The 21135-nt window shown below is 37.4% G+C and overlaps 1 protein-coding gene across 1 annotated transcript in view; it reads left to right on the top strand.

Annotated features, from left to right (window-relative positions):
- The window catches only part of LOC136858261 (fibrillin-2), a 529944-nt gene that overhangs the window by 451334 nt on the left and 57475 nt on the right, over positions 1-21135 (top strand). The window contains exons 38-43 of the mRNA XM_067137663.2: positions 5105-5213; positions 8035-8199; positions 8277-8384; positions 18928-19107; positions 19248-19360; positions 19504-19636. Of these exons, the coding sequence (XP_066993764.2) occupies positions 5105-5213; positions 8035-8199; positions 8277-8384; positions 18928-19107; positions 19248-19360; positions 19504-19636 (808 nt within the window). The remainder of the gene's footprint in view (positions 1-5104; positions 5214-8034; positions 8200-8276; positions 8385-18927; positions 19108-19247; positions 19361-19503; positions 19637-21135) is intronic.

Genomic DNA, 21135 nt, shown 5'->3' with positions numbered 1-21135 from the left:
TTATCACCCTTTCCTTTATAAATTGGTATTATTATAGATCCCTTCCATTCATTACTCTATTATTTATGACATAGTCAAAGAGAAATTTTAAATAAGGCACTATGTACCACCCCATTGTCTTTAACACCTCCCCAGTAATTTGATCACTTCCTGCTGCTTTTCCTTGCTGAAGCAGTTGGATTTCTCTGAAAATATCTTCATTTGTGAATGAGAAGCTTCTTGTTTCCCTCTGTGTCTCTCCCTCTCTATCTTCTGTTTCGGTTTCCAACTCCTGACAATCATCTACTGAATCTCTGAATTCCCTACTAAAGAGGTGCACTATTGTTAGTTTTCTCCAGCAGTTTACATTCAAGAAGATGAAATTTGCTGGGTTTGTCTGGATGTAGCTTATCATCTATGAAATTCATTATGTACTGGCCACATTTATCAGTTGCTTCCTCCACTGATATCCAGATACAGTGTTCTCCCATGTCAGAATGGATCGAGGATCGAGTCCATGGTAGATTCATAGAGAGGAGGAAGATTTTTTTTTTAAGAGTTGACTCATCTGGGATATTTTGGTTTACACAATATTTCTTCAGGAATGATAGTAGAACTGGATTGTTTAATTTATTCCACAGAATATTGCTGAATACTAAAGCCTTACAAAGATCGGCTGAAAATTTATTAAGTGGATGCTTTGGTTTTACATGCATAAGAAGTAGTTGTAGTGGGTTGTTCTTCTCTCACTGTGAGAGCATATGTGCAGTCATTTTTGCAGGTTGTTCAAGTTGAAATTTCTTTTCATTTTTCACTTTCCTTGTGCATACTTGAAAATAGACAACAGTGCCATTAGTTGAATAATCACTATTACCTGACACCTACTGACTTCATAAATACTTTCTGCTGCTCTTCTCTTTAGGCACTTTGAGTAAAGGATATGCATATCAATCAATCAATGAATCGATCAATCAATCAATTGATCAATCACTACTGATCTGCATTTAGGGCAGTTGCTCAGCTGCCAGATTCCCTATCTGTTGTTTACCTAGCCTTTTCTTAAATGATTGCAAGGATAAAGAACTAAGAATAAAGTAACACATTAACTGAAGAAACTCCTCACCAAACTAACCCCAGGCTATTGGCTGCCAACATGGTGAAAGGAATGTCCCACCCCATCCCCTTCTTGAAATAGCCAGGCAGCGTACTTGCATAAAATACTGTTATCTCATAATCTGTTACTCAGAAAGTTGCTTACAAGGCATGTCCAACACGCAGGCAAAACAAATTTTGTTCGGGAAGTTTTAAATCATACTTCAATTCAAATGTATATGCTGAAATATGCCTTTATGTTCAGAAAATGCAATCAACTCCATAAGGACCAGAGATGGAAAAGGGTGAAAGTGCCAGAAACATGTTTTCAAGAAAACGCCAATAATAGAGTTCCCAAGCACAATGACACTTTCACCCTTCTCTATCAAAGGAGACCAGAAATTAATGATTACGTACAGCCTTTGAAGTGCAAGTATACTACATCCAATATATTTTATATAATTACATAACAACATTTAGCTTCTATAAATTTCATTTATTTAATTAAGTGGCTCAGAAATAGAAAATACACGAGTGATAGCACACTGACACAATGGACAGCACGGAAGAATTGCAGCGCGAGACGCTGGCACATTCACCCTTCCCCACCAGACTGAGCTGGGCACATTGGACTGTGGCTCTACCTGCTGAACTTCCTACCAACTAAACTAATGACCTCAGGCACATCCACAAGTTACCACCATATGCGGCATGGCTAATACATCCCCTTATTACAAAAAAAAACCCACATTTTTCAGATTTTGGCACTTTCACCCTTTTCCATTTTTGGTCCTCAATTGTCTATGCGCATATGTATTTTCAAAAAGTCCGGTCCCTACTCAAGACTGTCTTACTCACTACTGAAGCACTCCTGAACGATTTGTCCCTGACTCGCGACCATCTCGTAATTAACTCGTGACTAACTGCAGACTGACTGATGTTTGCCGGCTCTGCTCTTTATATAGGCCAGTTTCCATTTCCAGATCATTCTCCATTGTTAATCAGCTTCCAGCTTCTTCTAAGAAGTTTCCTTATCGCGAACCTCAACATTTCAGTGGAGGTATTGTTTTGCTCACTGTAAGCCAAATGCACATGGTAACTGCTGCACTGCCATTGTTGCTTCTTGCCAGTATTGTAGCCTTCAGCTAAACTCTTCCACTCTCAGCATTAAATGTCACTGTATTATTCAATGAGGACAGTGCAAGAATATGCATGTCTCTAATCATTATTACCTACCCATCCTAGTGAACTGTCTTCTACTAACTCACCTCATGTCCTGCTGTCCCAGACGTTCACTAAATGCCACTACGAGAGTGAATAGCATTAGCAAGCAAAGTTTCTGTAATTGAATTGTCATGACCTTTACTGCCCCTGGTAAATATTAGATCTTGCTCTTTGACTGAATGGTCAGTGTAGTGTTCTTTGGTTCAGAGAGCCCCGGGTTCAATACCTGGCCGTGTCTGAGATTTTAACCTTAAATGGTTATTCTCCCTCGCTCGTCCCCAACATTCAGCAAACTCACATACCACACACAATTTTATCCTCCACTACCAAAAAAAGTAATTCCTATATATGACAGATGCAGCCCACCCTTGTTTGAGGGTCTCTTACAAGGGCTGCCTCAGGCTAGGAACAGCCATATGAAATCAAGGTCTACAACTCATTCTGCAGTTTCTGTTGCATATCTTCTCTCTGTGTTAAAAGGGCCAGATATTCAAGATGGCACTGTTAGAGATGCAGCAATTATTAGGAATAAGCATGATATTCAAGAATAGGCTATATCAAATATTTCTGTCCGAAGAGTCTGTTTTTTACAGACGAGCCAAAGGATCTTAACTGTGAGCAATACAATTTTGTTCTTAATAGCAAAGAGTGAAAATGTTATGCAAATCTATTGTGGTACAGTTATTATACAATATTTACCTTCTTAAAGTAACAGTTACTTACATTTAAGTAACATTTACATTGACCCCAGTAGCCACATAATATTAAAACAGAGTCTATCATTACTCCGATAGATATTCAATATTTTGTTAAATTGTTCCCCTCATAATAAATTGTCAAAAATTTTTGTTTAACATGCTTAATAAATTACAAAAGAAGTGCTCCAATTAGGTCATATATATTTTTGTTGAAATGAAAAGGAGGAAAACAATAGTGAAGGCAGTTTAATTATGTACATCCTGGAGAAAATACATAATTAAATCCATAGCTGGAGTGGTGGTGACACTGATTCCTATGGTTCATTCCACGTTAAGAAAACTGTATTGCTCTTATGACAACAGGGTTGCCATATCGAACGGTTCTGCGTAACACAATCACGGGGAAACGGCGGCACATAAATCTGTGAAATTCAATATTTAACTTCAAGATAACAAGCAGAATAAACTAAGCTGCAAATTATTTCTATGAACTAAAGGGGACGGGGAGTTTACAGGGGCTATTTTTGGTTTGTAGAGAATCAGAGGTAAACTACGGCAGATAAAAAACCTCAGCATTGAAGTGTAAGGTAAATCAGCAGCAAAAATAGACAAAAATAATTTTTGATATGCTCAAAGGGTGAAAGATGCATTTAATTGCATTTAATAAATTTCCCCAGATGGGCTGAGTGGCTCAGACTGTTAAGGCGCTGGCCTTCTGACCCCAACTTGGCAGGTTAGATCCTGGCTCAGTCCGGTGGTATTTGAAGGTGCTCAAATATGTCAGCCTCGTGTCAGTAGATTTACTGGCACATAAAAGAACTCCTGCAGGACTAAATTCTGGCACCTCGGCCTCTCCGAAATCCGTAAAAGTAGTTAATGGGACGTAAAGCGATTATTATTATTATCATTATTATTATTATCATTATTATCATCATCATCATCATCATCATCATTGAACTCGGGAAGGTCTTTATCATTATTCACAGACTGAAAGACTTGCTGCAAGGTTGGAGGTTGGTTTTTAAGGAAAAACTTGTGTACCTTACGCCTTACACCACTGCGAAGAAAATCATTGAACTTGACTGACCTGCTGTCTTTCCGTGGTGCTTTATGTTCTCTTGTTTTAATCGGAGAAGTAGTGGCTGCTGATCGCACTTTATAAACAGTCCTCTCAGAAATGCTTGTTGCTTCAGCAGTTTCTTTAACCACCCAGCTGAGACTTTTATCTGGATTCTTTTGAGAAAAGTAATTAAGTACATTAAGCACAGTTTGCTATTGTTTCTTCCTAAGTATCTCTCCCTGCTTATTTTTATGGACGTTCTCAACTATTAATGATCCCTATTAATGTTAAAAGAAAGAAATCACATAAGTAGGCTAATTAATCACATAACACTCACTCAACACAAGACAAATACACACTGAATAAAGGCCAGAAAACGGACACAACAAATGAATATTGTAGATAACTCTACAAAAGATCACAGTATTAATGTTAAAGAAAGAAATCACACACATAGGGTTATCTATAACTATCACTTAACACAAGACAAGTACGCACTGATTTACAGCCTAAAAACATACATGCAATAAAGAAACATTGTACGTAACTTCACTACAGAAGTGAGCTGCCCGCGGTTCACAGATGCTTGTACCAGATTAACATAGCAGGCAAATGAAACAAGGCAACGAAGCGATGGCTATTCCCGCCATTGTTTCCTCCTCCCTATGAATGTATTTATGAAAAATAAAATGTTATATAGTTATTTTAATATCTCACGGGCAAAAATGCCTCATCCTTTTTATCTGCCTTTCATAATACATTACAAAATAAAGTATAATATCCCTTAATCACGAGGAATTATAGGTGTCTCAGAGGGGGTATGTTCACTCGTTGTAGGTCCATAAGAGCAATACTGATTTCTTAACATGGAATGAGCCATAGGCATTACCACTCCCACCTTAATATATGAGAATGAAACCTAACTCGTTCCCTCTCCCTAAAACCTGTGAAAGCAGCTCTGTGCAACATTTATATTTAATTTTCTTCATTTTATAAGCAAACAGGAAGAGAGATAACTGAAAATTATCAATGTTATTACAATTTGTTTTAGATCCCAGGAACTTGTCCACCTCCTGGAAAATGTCAGAATGTAATGGGGTCATTTGTTTGCAGTTGTCCACCAGGATATGAATTAGGACCTGATAGAAATACTTGTGAAGGTAAGAGCATCTGATATTTACTTCTCAAATATGGTTACTGCTGTGATCAAATATATCAGTGCCTTTAATATTTTTACCTTTCTTTGGAGAAATTCTAAATTTAATTCTTGTCAACATTACTGGTATGTACTCTATTTGAAATTCAATAGAAGGAGCATTCACACTGTCACTGTCACCTTTTCCGTTAACCTAGAAAGCATAGCCTTAATCTTTTTCCCATGTTTCATTCGTTTTAAAATCTGAAAGAAAAAATAAATCCTTTTCCAGCAAATCAGTTTTTTTAGGTTTCCCATACCATAATGCTCTACAGTACAGCACAGCACATCTCTGACACAAAGTAAAGTCCTGACCCTGATCATTAGGGCATCAAGTCTATATGGTCTGACACTGTGGTTAGCTGGTTCAAGTCCCATTGATAGAGAACATTTTCACCATCAGAATGTTGGCTGGCAGGGTAGGAAAGAAGGTGATATACAATTTCTAATCACCAGGTTATGTGTCAAAAGTTGGGGTTCAATTCCAAACCTCGCTGCAGTGTTCATATGGAGTGAGGGCACTTGACACTGCTGATGATTCAACCCTCGGATGGGGATGTTAAGCCTTGAGCAGACGCCTTGATGTTATTCAACAGGAATAGCCTATGTGCCAACACTGAATTTTACCCTCTCCCTACTTCCTCCTCCTCCTCCTCCTCCTCATCATCATCATCATCATCATCATCATCATCATCACCATCTCAGATCCAGACATGCAAGTCGCCCATATACTGTATGTCAAATAGAAAGACCTTTACCAGGTGAGCCGAATATATCCTTGGACACTCCTGGAACTAAAAATCATATGCTAAATAAATAAATAAATAAATAAATAAATAAATAAATAAATAAATAATATAGCTTAGTTCCATTTCCATATATCATTAATTTATTTTCCGTCATCTTATTTACTGCACCAAACTTTCCTTGGACTTCTGTCTTCCCTCAGATATATCCTCAACAAATAGCAGTGCACCTCCTTATGCTGCTTTTGCTGCTCTCATATCATCTGTCACAATAAAGATAGCAGTAAACTTCTCTGTCTAGTCTAGTTTTTACTTTTTGTTTTGTTTTTGTTTTTGCTAATGGCTTTACGTCGCACCAACACAGATAGGTCTTATGGCGACAATGGGATACGAAAGGGCTAGGATTGGGAAGGAAGTGGCCATGGCCTTAACTAAGGTACAGCTCCAGCATTTGCCTGGTTTGAAAATGGGAAACAATGGAAAACCAACTTCAGAGCTGCCGACAGTACGATTTGAACCCACTATTTCCCGGATGCATGCTCATAGCTGCGCACCCCCAACCACACGGCCAACTCGCCCGTTAGTTTTGACTTTCAAATCATTCAGTTTTGCCCATTTAGGTCTTAACACTACTGCAGTATTTAATATATTTGTACATTCCTTCTACTTTTTGGCTCCTTGGCTGAATGATCAGTGTACTGAGCTTTGGTTCTGAGGGCCCCATATTCAATTCCCAGCTGGGCCAAGGATTTTAACTGTGAATGGTTAATTCCTCAGGCTCAGAGACTGGGTGTTTGTATTAGTCTTAATACAGATCTCTTCTTCTCCATACACACAACACACCAGGCAACCAACCACCACAGAAACATGCAATAGTGAATACATCCTTCCACATAGCATTGGCATTAGGAAGGGCATCCAGCCATAAAACTAGGCCAAATCAACATGAAGTGTTGACCTTAGTCAAATGGGAAAAGGAGCAGAAAGTAAAAGTGCATTGCTTCTATCATTTTTAATGTTTCCTTCCAAATATATTTAAGCACCAGACATTTCTAAATTTCTGGTCTCATTATACCATCAGACACCTATTTCTAAATCAACAAATGTCATCACCACCACCACCACCACCACCACCACCCATGGCCTTAATTAAAGTATAGCCCTGGCATTTACCTGGTGTCAAAATGGGAAACTAAGGAAAGCCATCTTCAGGTCTGCTGACAGCGGGGTTCGAACCCACTATCTCCCAAATGCAAACTGATAGTTACCCGACCAAAACTGTGCAGCCACTAGTTCATTAAGGGCAGATACCTGCAGTATCAAATTCAGACAGCTTATGGTAATTTCATTTTGCTGCTTATGAGTTATATGAAAGTTCCTGTGTCATTTCAAATATGTATATCTCAATGATACAGTTGGTTAGTTACTGCTCTTCTGTTTCCAAGGTAGTGGTTTCGATCCTGGTTGAAGTGAATTGCATTTGAGGGTATTTAAATGCAACAGCTCTGCCTCATTTTCAAGTATGTTAAAGAACTACTGCAAGACAAAATTCTGAACTTGTTTATCAAGATTTGCCACTGTACATTCTTCCCATATTCCCAATGATTTTCCATATCATGTCACATTATGAAAATAACTCCATTGTTGATTTTACTTTCCTGAAACCAAACTATTCTTCTTGAACTGAATATTTAGGTTTCACAACTGCAGATACATCAGAACATGAAATTTGATGTATATGTGGTCATGAAAATGAAATATTGAATTAAAATAGCCCACAGTGAGTGATTAGCACACTCTACAGTTGTGCTGGCAGTAATTTGTTGCTCATATCCTAGTTTCCACACCTAATTTTCTCAAAAATGAAGTTGAATAATATATAATTCCTACCAAACCATAATTTTAAAAAATTTAGTCGTTCATACTTGATGCTGATTGGTACATTTTGACCTGTATCAGTGGATATAATTGTTGTAATCTTGGTAGGTAAATAGCTACTTTATATAGTAATGCATTTGTTCAACATTTCTTAAATTCTAGATATTGACGAATGTATAGAGAATGAAGGAATTTGTGAGGAAGGTGCCTGTGTAAACACTGATGGTGGTGTGATATGCGAGTGTCCTGAGGGCTATGTTCTCAGTGCCAAGGATATGAGATGCATTGATGTCAGAGAAGAACTATGCTATGACAGTTTCCATAGAGGTCAGTACAAGACTTAATCATCTAGCTCAGTAACAGCCCAATTAATGAATTTGTCCTAATTGAAACTTTTTTTACAGGACAGTGCTCTTTGCCACGCATGGTACCTATAACAGCTAAACAGTGTTGTTGTTCAATGGGAGCAGCCTGGGGAAATTATTGTGAGCGATGTCCATATCCTGATTCAGGTGAGTGTATTATATTCAAAATTACATAATACCATTCTTTTCCACAAACAGAATTCTTGTTAATAATCTACAGTGAAAAAATTAATATATAGTTGATAATTTTGTTGGAGATACTTTATAATTATGTTTTAAATATATAATATGATTTGCAATGATCACCTTAGGAAGAGTGGGGTGAGATCCACAGCTGAAGGTTTCAACATACTAATTCTCATAACAATTATTTCTGCTTCTTGCGTTCCGGCCTTCTAAGGACCACATTACAATTTCAACTCTTCCTCCTTAGTTGTTCTTTCCTTTTCTTCCAGTATTCTTTCATTGTTTCACTGTGCTTCTTTTTCCTGTCTTCAGTCCACTTTGTGCCTGCTTTCTTTTCCTTCCTCCCTTGGAATCCTTCCATTTGTAAAACTTTCTTCCTAAAAATCTTTCTTTCCAATAATTTTCTTCTCGTATGTTGTTCCTTTCCAGGTCTTTCTTGACTTCTTGAATCCAGGTGGTGGTTGATTTCTTTTCCCTAAGGTACTTGAAGATTCGTTTAGTTAGTCTATTGTCATCCATTCTATAAATGTGTCCAAGAAATAGCAATCTCTTTTTTCTTATTGTTTCTGATATGTTTGCTATGTTCTGGTAAATTTCATTGTTACTTCTTAATTTCCAAAACTCTGCAACAGGACCTAATATTTTCCTTATAATTCTTCTTTCTAATATTTCTAATTTATCAAGCTTGTAGTTCAGTGCTAGACATTCGCTGGCATACAGGCATTCTGGTTTCACTACTGTGTTGTAGTGCTTTATTTTAAGTTTTGTTCATTATAACCAAATTTTGGTAAATTGATCATGAATGATCTTATCCATCTTTCTCTTCCCATTTGGAGGGACCAGGACCAAAATGTCAGGCCCCTTAAAACAACAATCATCATCATCATCATCGCCATTGCTTCCCATTCCTCCATTGTGTATAACATATTCTGTATTTTAGCTTAAGTAATGGAATGAAACAAACATGTGAACAAATTAAATAATTGAGGCGTTGACATGGAAAAGCACAAAAGTCACAAAAACAAAATTTTAGAGGATAAGCAAAGAACATTTGTGGGTCTGTTACAAATGATGTTCATTGGTATAAATTGGTAGCAATTTATACAAAGTACATGTCAAAATGTAGAACACATGTAATATGACTTGGGCATGTGTATCGTGTGAACAATACAAATTGGAATGAAAAAAAATAGTACAAATAATTTGCAAGTACGCTTGCTAAGTTCAGGAGCAACATTCTCTGTAAAACGCATGATATTTGGGATCCAAAAAATCAAACATGGCCAATGAATCTTTCTTTTTAGGTTCACTAATAGATAATCTGGTCTCCAGAGGTGGAGGAGGTCCCATGTCAACAATGGTGTCCAACGAATGTCCTCTTTTGGTAATGCCTTCTAGATGGTTGTGGTTGGTGATTGTCACCACTAATAGATCTCAAGAGGTGGAGGAGGTCCAATGTCAACAATGGTGTCCAACAAATGTCCTCTTTTGGTAATACCCCCTAGATGGTTGTGGTTTGTGATCGTCACCGTATGGCCATCTCCTCTTAATTTTCACAAGGTTTATTAACACAAAAAGAAAATTCCCCTGATTTTCCAGTGTTTGTTTCCAAGATTCACAGTGCAGTTGACACCTGTTAGCTTTGTGATGTCGTGACATTTTTAGTGACACTTGTAGCTGACCTGATGAAAGATAACACACAGTACTGAGGCTTTGTTGGTGAGCAAATTGTGAAGAGATATGTATGATAGACAACACTAAAATGCACCTACTTACTGGTTTGAAAGGAATCGTGTTGGTTGACATTCTGCCCACTTAGTCTAATCACTACATCTGTTGCAAGTGTAACAGCAATGAAATGTGAGGTTACACTCGACCAACCTGTTGTCATGTGACAGAACAACAAAGTAGATGTAACGTGGACTTAAATGCTGTCTCTGTGCCAAAGCCGTCGTACTAAATACTAACGCCTTTTTTGAGGGGCTGCTGAAACTAATTCTGCTAGTGATTCACTGGCTTTACCATATCACAAGCATTGGTTCTTACTAACGTTTCGTGAAAAAAGCTAGTTTTGTTGTTTTGTACTTTACATGCTTTTCCATGTCAACACCTCAATTAAAGATAGGAAGGAAAATAGGAATATCCTCAAGTATAAATATAGTGGCAGTTTAGAGTGGGGAACAGGAACAATGCTCCCAAGAATAAGAGAATGATTAAATTTCAAGCAAAATTTAACATATACCGGTATACTTGTTTTTAATTTAAAAGATTGCAACAAATGAATAATAACGAGTGTTTATCAATGTTTCTATGAGATATTCTTTATGGTAGCTAATATATGACAAATCTAGCATTTCTTTTTTAAGATCTATTGACATAAGTATTTTCAGTCTATTACAAATAGTGCTTCAAAGTATGGTAGCTATGTTTAATTCCAGATTAAAATATAATTTTAAGTTCTATTACACAGAGAGTATATCTATAAATAACCCTAATAGGTACTATAGATTTGATTTATTGTGCCAAACCTTGATACTGTTCATCAATATAAGATTTGACAAGTGATGGGCTGTTTCAACTACTCTTCAGTAGCCCTTATCAAGGTTGCGGGACCACTGTCACACTATATCAAAGTTCTCACTGATCCTTTTAAGGACTGGTTGACAAGAAATCTTGGTCTTGGGGTGAACTTAGCCAGCCACAGAATTCCAGGGATTGATAGCATCACATCTAAGGTATTGAAAGTAGAAAGCACATGAACCTGCCCTTAAAGCATACAGGAAGTCACACTGCTTCTTAAATAAGAAGTCCAATTGCTTCATGATCTCTGCCATTAAATCTGGATATCTGCCTCTCCAGTCTAACATTATCAACAGCTACTGCTTTGCTACTTTTCATTACTTTTATTTCCAGACTGATCTCTCGTCATGTTGGTGGTTCTGAAGAAATATTCATATCTTCTGTAATGTTATCTTCTTTTTAACACATTGAAGACTGAGCAGGTGAAGTTAGATCTTAAACTGTGGACTGAGCATTTTAGTGCGTTTTTAATTTTTATACAAAAATAACTGATAACCTTACTTATAGTCACAAACCTATTTTGGATTCAGCAATGTTTGAGCTATGCATGCATACCTTGATTTTCAAAATTGGAGCAAAACCACTAACTTTTATAAATAAATTAAAAAACCATTTTTTTCTACTTTCAATTTATGATTCAAATTTTCACAATTCATATTAAAAACATGAAAAGTTGCATAGTCACACACACCGTGATACATTTATGAAACACAATGTACATACTAATCTCTGAGAAATGAAAAAGTTACATTAATTGTGGAAATTGCCTTTAGTCGTCGGGCACGCAAGACCATGCGGTTATGAAAGTGCCTTGGTAGCACCAACTTAGTATCATAATAGAATTAGGTTCCGATGATCTGCTGCTACCTGGTATATTTTAATGGACTACAAGCACTGCAGAATGTGTTCCAGCACCCTGCTAATGTTTGTAATACGTTGAAACGAATATATAAGCACTAGAACTCAACGCCGAATGTCGCTCGTCCTCCATGAAACATTACCATCGAAGTATGGCATACGTCGCTCATCTTTAAAGTGTTAATAGGTACATAATATTTCTTCTTTCCTGCAGCTACTGAGAACCTCAATGAAATGTTCCCTCCATTATTCAAGTTGCTATACTTCTGATGTCCAAGTCATATCACCAGCATCTTTCACTGATCTGGCTCCCAAAAAGTTCTACCATGAGAGCTTAATAGTAAGGACAATATTTCTTTAGTGTTGCCAACCTTTACTCTTTCTTCAGCTTGCCTTATGAGTTGGCCTGTAGATACTTGTTTGTCCTTGTGAACCTTCTTCTTGACTTCACTGCTAGCCAATCTATATTTTGTCATAGCTGCACCTTTTTGGTTTATTATTCTACTGTTGTGCAGTGATGCCATATGCTGTCTTTGCTTTTGGATGAACTCTCAAGTCTTGTCCAATACCCAGTCTTTCCTCCCAGGTTCTCTGACCTACCATCTCTTCACATGTATTAAGAGTGTGTTCTTCTACATAAAGGGCACTAGGAAAGTTTTGCAGTACGCAAAAATGGTTGGCTGGACACCCCTGTTATGGTCAGGGATGAAAAGAGGGGTGAAAACCGGTCTAGAAGACAGCAAGGCACGACCTTCACACCAGTTGTTACTAAGCAGTGGGATTGAAAGCAGGTTAAGATGTCAGTGTGATCTAAAGGTGAATATTGTGCAATTATCCGCCACAATTTTGCGTGTGAATTAACTGTTGACCAGTGCCTGGAGAAAATGACTCCTGTGCTGGGGAAAGACTGTCCACATCGGACAACAATTTTCCACTGGTACAAAGAGTTCCAGAGGGGAAATTTTGGGGTTGAAGATGATCCTCGTTCTGGGCGACCGTCTGAATCAGTGACTGAGGAAAACATTGAAGCTGTGAGGAAAATGTAGCAGCAAGAGAGGCGGTTGACATATCAGCAGGTATTCATTCAATTCTACACGACCATCTCCATGTTAGAAAGGTTTGTTCCCTCTGGGTGCCCTATTCACTTTCAGAGGTACAAAGGGCACATTGAGTGAAATGGTGCCGAGAAATGAAAAAACAGTTTGAAAATGGGACTTCGTGTAACGTCAATAACATTGTTACAGGTGACAAAACTTGGCTTTATTATTACGATGTCCCAACAAAATCCCGGAACAAGGTGTGGCTGTTTGAAGATGAGGGTACTCCTGTGACTGTGCGAAAGTCAAGGTCAGTAAAGAAAAGGATGATAGCAGTATTCTTCACTAAATGGGGCATCCTGACTTGGGTTTTGCTAGAAACACAAAGGACAGTTACTGTGAAGTGGTACAGTGATACTTGTCTGCCTCAGGTCATCCAGGCTCTCAAGCAGCTCCGTCCAAGGTCACGGCTCAACACTTGGCTCTTGCATCACGACAATACTCCAGCACATCGTGCTAATGTAACAATGGATTTTTGTGCCAGATCACCCTCCATACAGTCCTGATCTTGCCCCATGTGACTTCGCACTTTTCCCAGAAGTGAAGATGAACCTGATAGGGCGGCATTTTCCATCCGACGAGGAGCTTCTGGGAGCATGGGATCACGAGTGTGAAAACGTAACCGAAGAAAAGTGTCAGAGTTGGTTCAGTGACTGGTTTCGATGTATGGAGAAGTGTATTGAGTGTGGTGGAAATTATTTTGAAAAAGCGTTTACTCACATTGCAAAACTTTCCTCGTGCCCTTTGTACAGTGGTTGATCTTTTTAGAGATTGTTCTGCAAGATCCTCAAACGAACTTAAATTTATTGTTTATGTCTATTTTCTCCAGTTTTGCTCTATCAAAAATGTTTTCATCGTACGATTACTTGCTGTTTCAAGGCCATAATCTCCAGACAGATATTTTCTATTATGAGGTGATGGTCACTCCCCATTTATTCCTCACACATCTAGTAACAACTATCTTCAATTTCTGTTAATTGTCAAGTGATCTGTTTGGTTCTGTGTTCAAAGATTAAGTGATATCCATGAGATCTTGGCAGTTGTTATGTGGAAAAAGTGATCCCCTTGTCACCAGTTTGAAATAACTGCGAAGGTCAATAAATCTCTCACCATTGTTGTTCTGATTTACCATTCCCTTTATCCATGATAGCTTTCCTTTCACCCATAAAAGTGATTATGTCCTTTTAAATATTTGCTAGTGTAGATGTGAGCGTGTCATAAAATTCAATTTTCTCTCTGCAGATACCACTACCAATTTTTTCTGCTGCAGTTCTAACAGACTGATATAATCATAATATGGCCTTTTTCAGTTTGCAAGAAGAAATGTGCTGTTAAATGCTCATGTTGTTATGTCAGCATTACCTTGTAATCGAACATCTGTACTTTTTTAATATTCTGTTCCTTACTAGAAAATAGAACTCAAAGAATAAGAGTAGGTGAAGTCTTATCTGATCCTGTAATGTTTTTAAGAGGGGGTTCCTGCAAGGCAGTATTATTGGACCTTAATATTTTTTAAAAATATATATGTATATATAAATTATATGAGTAAAGGACTCTAATCACAGTTAAGGCTTTTTGCAGATGATGTTATACTTTATAGAATAAAAAATATTATAGGACTGTGAGCGACTTCAAAAACATTTTCTTGTTTTTCACAATTGGCTTTAATTATAGGTCATTATCCTCATGGTTAATCCGTATTGAATAGTCTTATTAGCAACAATTATAATAGGAAATGATTTATTGTTCACCTATTCAATACTATCCACCTTTAGGTGGTTGCAGTTTCATACAATTATATCTCTTTATGGGACATGTTTCGCTCACTTAATGATTAAGTTAAGGCTGAGGATGCTCATTAAGTGAGCAAAACATGTCCCATAAAAAGATATAATTGTATGAAATTGTAACCACCTAAAGGTCGATAGTATTGAATAGGTGGACAATAAATAATTTCCTATTTTAATTGTTGCTAACAGGCTTTAAGTCGCACTGACACAGATAGGTCTTATGGCGACTATGGGATAGGAAAGGCCTAGAAGTGGGAAGGAAGTGACCGTGGTCTTAAATAAGGTACACCATTTGCTTGGTGTGAAAATGGGAATCAACGCAAAAACCACATTCAGGACTGCCGTTAGTGGGGTTCAAAGCCACTACCTCCCAGGTGCAACCTCACAGCTGCACTGTACGACTTTAAAAAGACCTTGACATTGTTGTGAGATAGACAGACAAGTTTTACCAAGAAGATAAGTCTTCTCAGTTTTAAATACTGTGTTGATGAGGTGATAGTACCTCATGGGGATCACTAGTAGTTCTAAGGTGTTAATATCAGGAAAGATCTTCATTGGGGTAATCACATTAACAAGGTCATAAATAAAGGTTACAGATATCTTCACATAGTTATGAAAGTATTTGGGGGTTGTTGTAAGGATGTATAGGAGAGAGAGCATATAACTCTCTGATATGACCCCATTTGGAGTATAGTTCCAAATTATGGAACCCACCCCAGGATTACTTGATACATGAAATGGAAAAGATCCAAAAGAAAGCAGCATGATTTGTTCTTGGTGATTTCTAACAAAAGAGAACATACATACATATATCTTCATCATAGATTGTTATCTCTTTCATCGATTAGTCTGCAAGCCTCTGTGAATTTACTAAATGCTGCCGTGATCCTCTATTTGTAACTAGCTCTGCAGCCTCATTTAGTTGTATACCTCTTACCTTTAATTCATTAGAAACTGAGTCTAACCATCGTCATCTTGGTCTTTCTCTGTCCATGCTTCCTTTCACATTGTAAATTTATTTTACTTTTTAACTATGATGATGTCAATGTTGGCTGTTCTGTATTATAAAGAAAAAAGGGTTGAAGATAAATACTATTTAAGGCATCAAACAGTGTGGTGTTGTATGATTCAAGTATATTTCATTGCAGATATCCTCTACTTCTTTACCATCCATGTCAGATTCCATTATTCTCCTACATAACCTATCCTCCTCCAATCACCTCACATGACCCCACCACTGAATCCGGTTAATGCGTATAGTTTCATCAATCTATCTCATTCCTAACTTAGCCTTTATATCCTTATTCCAAGCATCCTCCTGCCATTGTTCCCACCTGTATGCACCATTCTTGCTACTCTCATGTCTTTTACTTCTTACTTATGAATAAGATATCCTGAGTCCACCCAGCTTTCACTCCCGTAAAGCAAAGTTGGTCTGAAAACACATGAGTGTAAACCAGGTGTGTAGTGTCCATGGATGTGTTGGAAGCACCGCTTCCATTCAAAATTTAAATACTTCATGAATTTGTTGACTTAGAATTTCTGTGTGATAGTATAATTTCGCTTAACTTTCTCTAGTAAATTCGCATGCTGGCTACCGCACAAGCTCGCAACCCCCATTTCAAGGTCGGACGTCAGCTGGTCAACCTCCCAAGCCCCACTGCAAGGTCGGCCATCGGGTGGTAGGATGTACAAACTCCCAAGCCCCATGGATTTGATTCTGAAGTTACAGGCAAAGTTGTCCAAATGCACAGTAAAATTATCTTCCGTATTGCTGTTTAGATTTTCATTAGGTGCATTCTCAAAGTCAGTAGTGTATTCAATTAGTGTATAGTATTATGTATATCAGTGAAGTATATTTTATCTTGCAGTAGAGGTGAAATATTTGAGTCTTCCAGTATGCTGCAAACTAGCGTAGTTGTATGTAAGTTGGAAACTCACATCCCACTGAACCCAGCACAGAAGACTTGGTGACAGTGGGTAAAAGTGGTGTAAGTATGGACTGGGGTACAGGGATTATAGAAAGTAGTTGGAAGTGTTCAACTGAAAACTACTTAAGGCTCCTTTCTTTTTGTTACCATTTCATGAGAAATTAGATATTGTTGAAAATGATCCACCAAAGCTAACTCTTTGTCTGAAAACAAAAACAAGGACATTTACTTAGCATTTCAAGCCGTGCGCGTAGAGGCGCGCGGCTGTGAGCTTGCACCCGGGAGATAGTAGGTTCGAATCCCACTATCGGCAGCCCTGAAGATGGTTTTCCGTGGTTTCCCATTTTCACACCAGGCAAATGCTGGGGCTGTACCTTAATTAAGGCCACGGCCGATTCCTTCCAACTCCTAGGCCTTTCCCATCCCATCGTCGCCATAAGACCTATCTGTGTCGGTGCGACGTAAAGCCCCTAGCAGTCAGTTAGCATTTCAATGAGTGCATTTATGACTCTATACCGTGGCTATATGGCTGTAAACAATTAAATAGAATGTATTGTCGGCCCTGCCTTTTATTTTCCAAAAGAAAGGAACCTTTTGGAAAACGCATCTATAAAGCAGATAAAAAACACAAATCGAAAAAGAAAAAATGCTTCAGTTCTGAAAAAAAAATACAAATTGAGTTTTGTTTAAGAGAGCAGCATAAAAGAACTATGGAAAAGCAAAATGAAACTATTGAACAGAACAGGAAAATTATTTGTCTTTTAATAACAACTGTTTACTTTCTAGGCTCTCCAGAGACTTGCTTTTAGGGGTCAAAAAGAAAGTAGTGTATTTTTGAACCTAGATATCTATGTTCAGATTTCGAACATCTTGGCTTGGCACGTTACGACAAACAACTTCAAACATACTTGGACACTTCTGTAGTTTTTCATGGTATTTTCTCCGACATTCAGGATGACTTAATATTCCTTCATTCATTCTCTCTCTCTCTTTGTTTCCTTAATTCTTACCTACTTAACCATGAAAAACTGGAGAGCTGACCTAGTTCACAAGAAGTAAAGTAAGTATTTTACTTAAGTGCTCTCATAACTAACGATAATTGCAAATTCAGTAACATGTTTTAGTTGAGAGATTATTCTAAGATGTAGAAAACCACATTATGGACCTGGTATAAAGATAGTTTTGTCTGGGAAACAACTTCTTTCTTGCAGAATACTGTTGATCGCAACTGCATTAGCTTTGCTGCACCTTGATTCAATCTCACTTTACTATACTACCATCCTGCGAGAATACACATACTAAATACTTGAAACTATCTACCTATTCCAGCTTTGTATTCCCAACCTGACATTCAATTCTCTTAGATTTCTTACCTAATGACATCATTTTAGTCTTGGAAAGGCTAATTTTCATATCACACTAATTTGCACCTATTTTCAAGTTCCAAGATACTAGACTGCAGCCTTTCAGCCAATCTGCCATTAACACCAAGTTGTCAGCATAGACCAAGATGCTTACTTCATTTCCACCTAACTCAATTCCATGCTACTTTATACATTTCAGCAGATGATCCATGTAAACTATGAACAACAAAGGTGAAAGATTATAGCCTTGTGTAACCCCTGTAAGTACCCTTAATAATAAACTCATTCTTCCATCAATTCTCACTGCAGCCCAATTGTCAACATAAATGCCTTTGATTGCTTTTAATAATCTACCCTTAATCCCATATTCCTCCAGTACCTCTAACATCTTTTACCTCGGTACTCTGTTATATGCTTTCTCTAGATGTACGAAACATAAACATAACTGTCTATTCCTCTCGTAGCATTTTTCAGTTATATGGCGCATACTGAAAATCTGATCCTGACGGTCCCTCTGTGGTCTGAAACTGCACTGGTTTTCATCCAACTTGCTCTCAACCACTGATTGCATCCTTCCTTCCAAAATGCCAGTGGACACTTTGCTTGGTATACTGATCAATGAAATACCTCAATAGCTGTTGCACATCTACTTATGCCCTTTAAACAGAATTACCATTTCCCTGTTCCTTTCTTTATTCATCCTTCTGTATAGAAATATATGCTTCTCTTTCATTTCTTTTCAGTTTGCTACAGTTGTGCAATTTTTTCATATTTGACAATTTTTCTGTGGAGAATATTAAATGCTGTATATAATAGGGAAGATTGTTTCTGATTTAACTTCTGTAAATGAATGCTACATTTAATTCATTAACTCTTATTTTCAGAGGAATTTAATAGAATGTGTCCTCAAGGAATTGGAAGGCAAGATAATGGTGTTGATCTGAACGAGTGTCTATTTATGCCAAATGCTTGTGATGGAGGTGACTGTATCAACACAGATGGTTCATTTCGATGTGATTGTCCCTCTGGGTATATACTTGATGAGTCAGGAAGAAAATGTATTGGTTTGTAATGCTTTGTATACATATAAATCAGATTTAATTATTCATTATTAAATGTATGAGACAGACCCTCTACAATGGAGGTTACTGTCCACATTTCATTAGTGGAAGGATCTGCATAGTTCTTTCTCTACATGTTTCAGATGACAATGAATGTTTATCTGCCAGTAATATTTGCGGTAATGGCACTTGTACCAATATTGAAGGAGGTTTTGACTGCGCTTGCAGTGATGGATTTGCTCCTGGACCTATGCAGGTTGGTTGTCTCATAAATCAAATAATCAAAATGATATCAAGATATGAAACTTAAAAAAAAAAAAGAGAAGGAAATACTGATGAAACATTGCTGTGCTCCATTTCTTTGCTACTATGGCAGTAATACAATACATTTCCATGCAGGTTTGTGAGGATGTCAATGAGTGCTTGGAAATGGGAAACCAATGTGCATTCCGATGTCACAATGTTCCGGGATCATTCCGTTGTATCTGCCCATATGGCTATGCTCTGGCTCCTGATGGAAGACATTGCCAAGGTAAGAATTGGAGGTTCTGTCCATCCACAATGACTAAATGATGGAGTCTCATGAAAGGCAGATATAAAAATCAACTTACAGTGGCTAATTAAGTAAACAAATGCCATATGGATCAGAAAATCTAATCACTAAACCCATGCAGGCAGCAAGCAGACAAACCTCCATAAAAGTTACCCTTCTTAGGCTACTTATTTTACACTTGTAACTTTCATTCTAGTCAATATCCAGATGATTGTTGCCAGAATTTCTTGAATTTTGAATAATATTAAAATGCCTTTATTTTCATAGGTGGTTTATTGCCAGAAATGTTGGCTGCAATATCTTTAATTGTTTACTCAGAAGCGATTACCTACAAATTGGACTGGGTTTTACCATGTGTATTTTATCCTTTTTATTCTCTTATACATAACAGCTTCTGTTTGGTTCTTTAATAAAACGTTTCTTCATCTTTGGGATGTTATTAGTTTACCTTCTGTGTAGTTATACAAGTATAATTATAAAAATTAACAAGAAATGATGCTGTTCATTACTGTCTTTAATGTTAAATTACCCTCTTTAAAATTACCCATCTTAGGTTAATTTAACCTTGTACCTTTCAAGTTAGTCAGTATGCTGATAACTGTTGCTAGGATTTCTTGCATTCTTAAGAGTTTGAACTACCTCTGTCAAGAATGGTTTTTAGCTAAGCATGTGGATTGCAACATTATCAAAACAGCTTGAGTTATTTTAAATTCAGAAGTGTAATTTAATTTTCATTAAAAATAATAGTGAATTAAGTAAAAATGATAATCTATGAGTACATCTTCAGAAAAAAATCTGCAATTATAATCATCAGATCATGCCAATGGAATATAATAAATTGTATTATTATCCATCTCTTGATTAACACAATATTTTTATATTTGATGATTGTCACAGGCTAGTAGTCACAGGTAGTGCTAATAGCATTAAGAACACAGTCAGCTCCTGTGGGTGCTGTGAAAGTTATTACTGCTAGAGTAATGGGGTAACAGTAGTATTGTTTAGCTCAGTGAGAAAAACAATGGCTAATTACATCACTCATCTCCTCACCAAGTATGCTTCATAGTAGTGCTGTCAAGGTTGTACAGTAGATATGTTTGGTCCAAATGAGACAGATTAAATGTTAACACATTCGCTCTCAGCTCAGTCCGTGGGCACTGTGTATCACAGCCCAGTGATTTTCAGATGCCCCGCTGACTCACCAGGTAACTTTTAACACACAGCTTTAACTTGGTATTACTCCTATACTATAGACCCTAAAATTATGAACATTTCTACATACCTTCACAAGATGATCTAGTACGATTTAAGTGTGTGATATATGGTAACACACTGTCCACCATGCACAGGAACACAACACTTCACACAGTACCACCGAGTTTCACTCACTTTTCCGTTCTTCAGGCACACTACATCTCTGTGTAGGAGTACTGTCACTTTTCTTGGGGGGGGGGGGGGGGATTTCAACAATATATGTT

The sequence above is a fragment of the Anabrus simplex genome, chromosome 1 (assembly GCF_040414725.1).
Source record: "Anabrus simplex isolate iqAnaSimp1 chromosome 1, ASM4041472v1, whole genome shotgun sequence".
NCBI classification, from domain to species: Eukaryota; Metazoa; Arthropoda; class Insecta; order Orthoptera; family Tettigoniidae; genus Anabrus; species Anabrus simplex.
The sequence above is the reverse complement of the archived record's forward strand: the minus strand, read 5'-3'. Positions and strand labels throughout refer to the sequence as shown.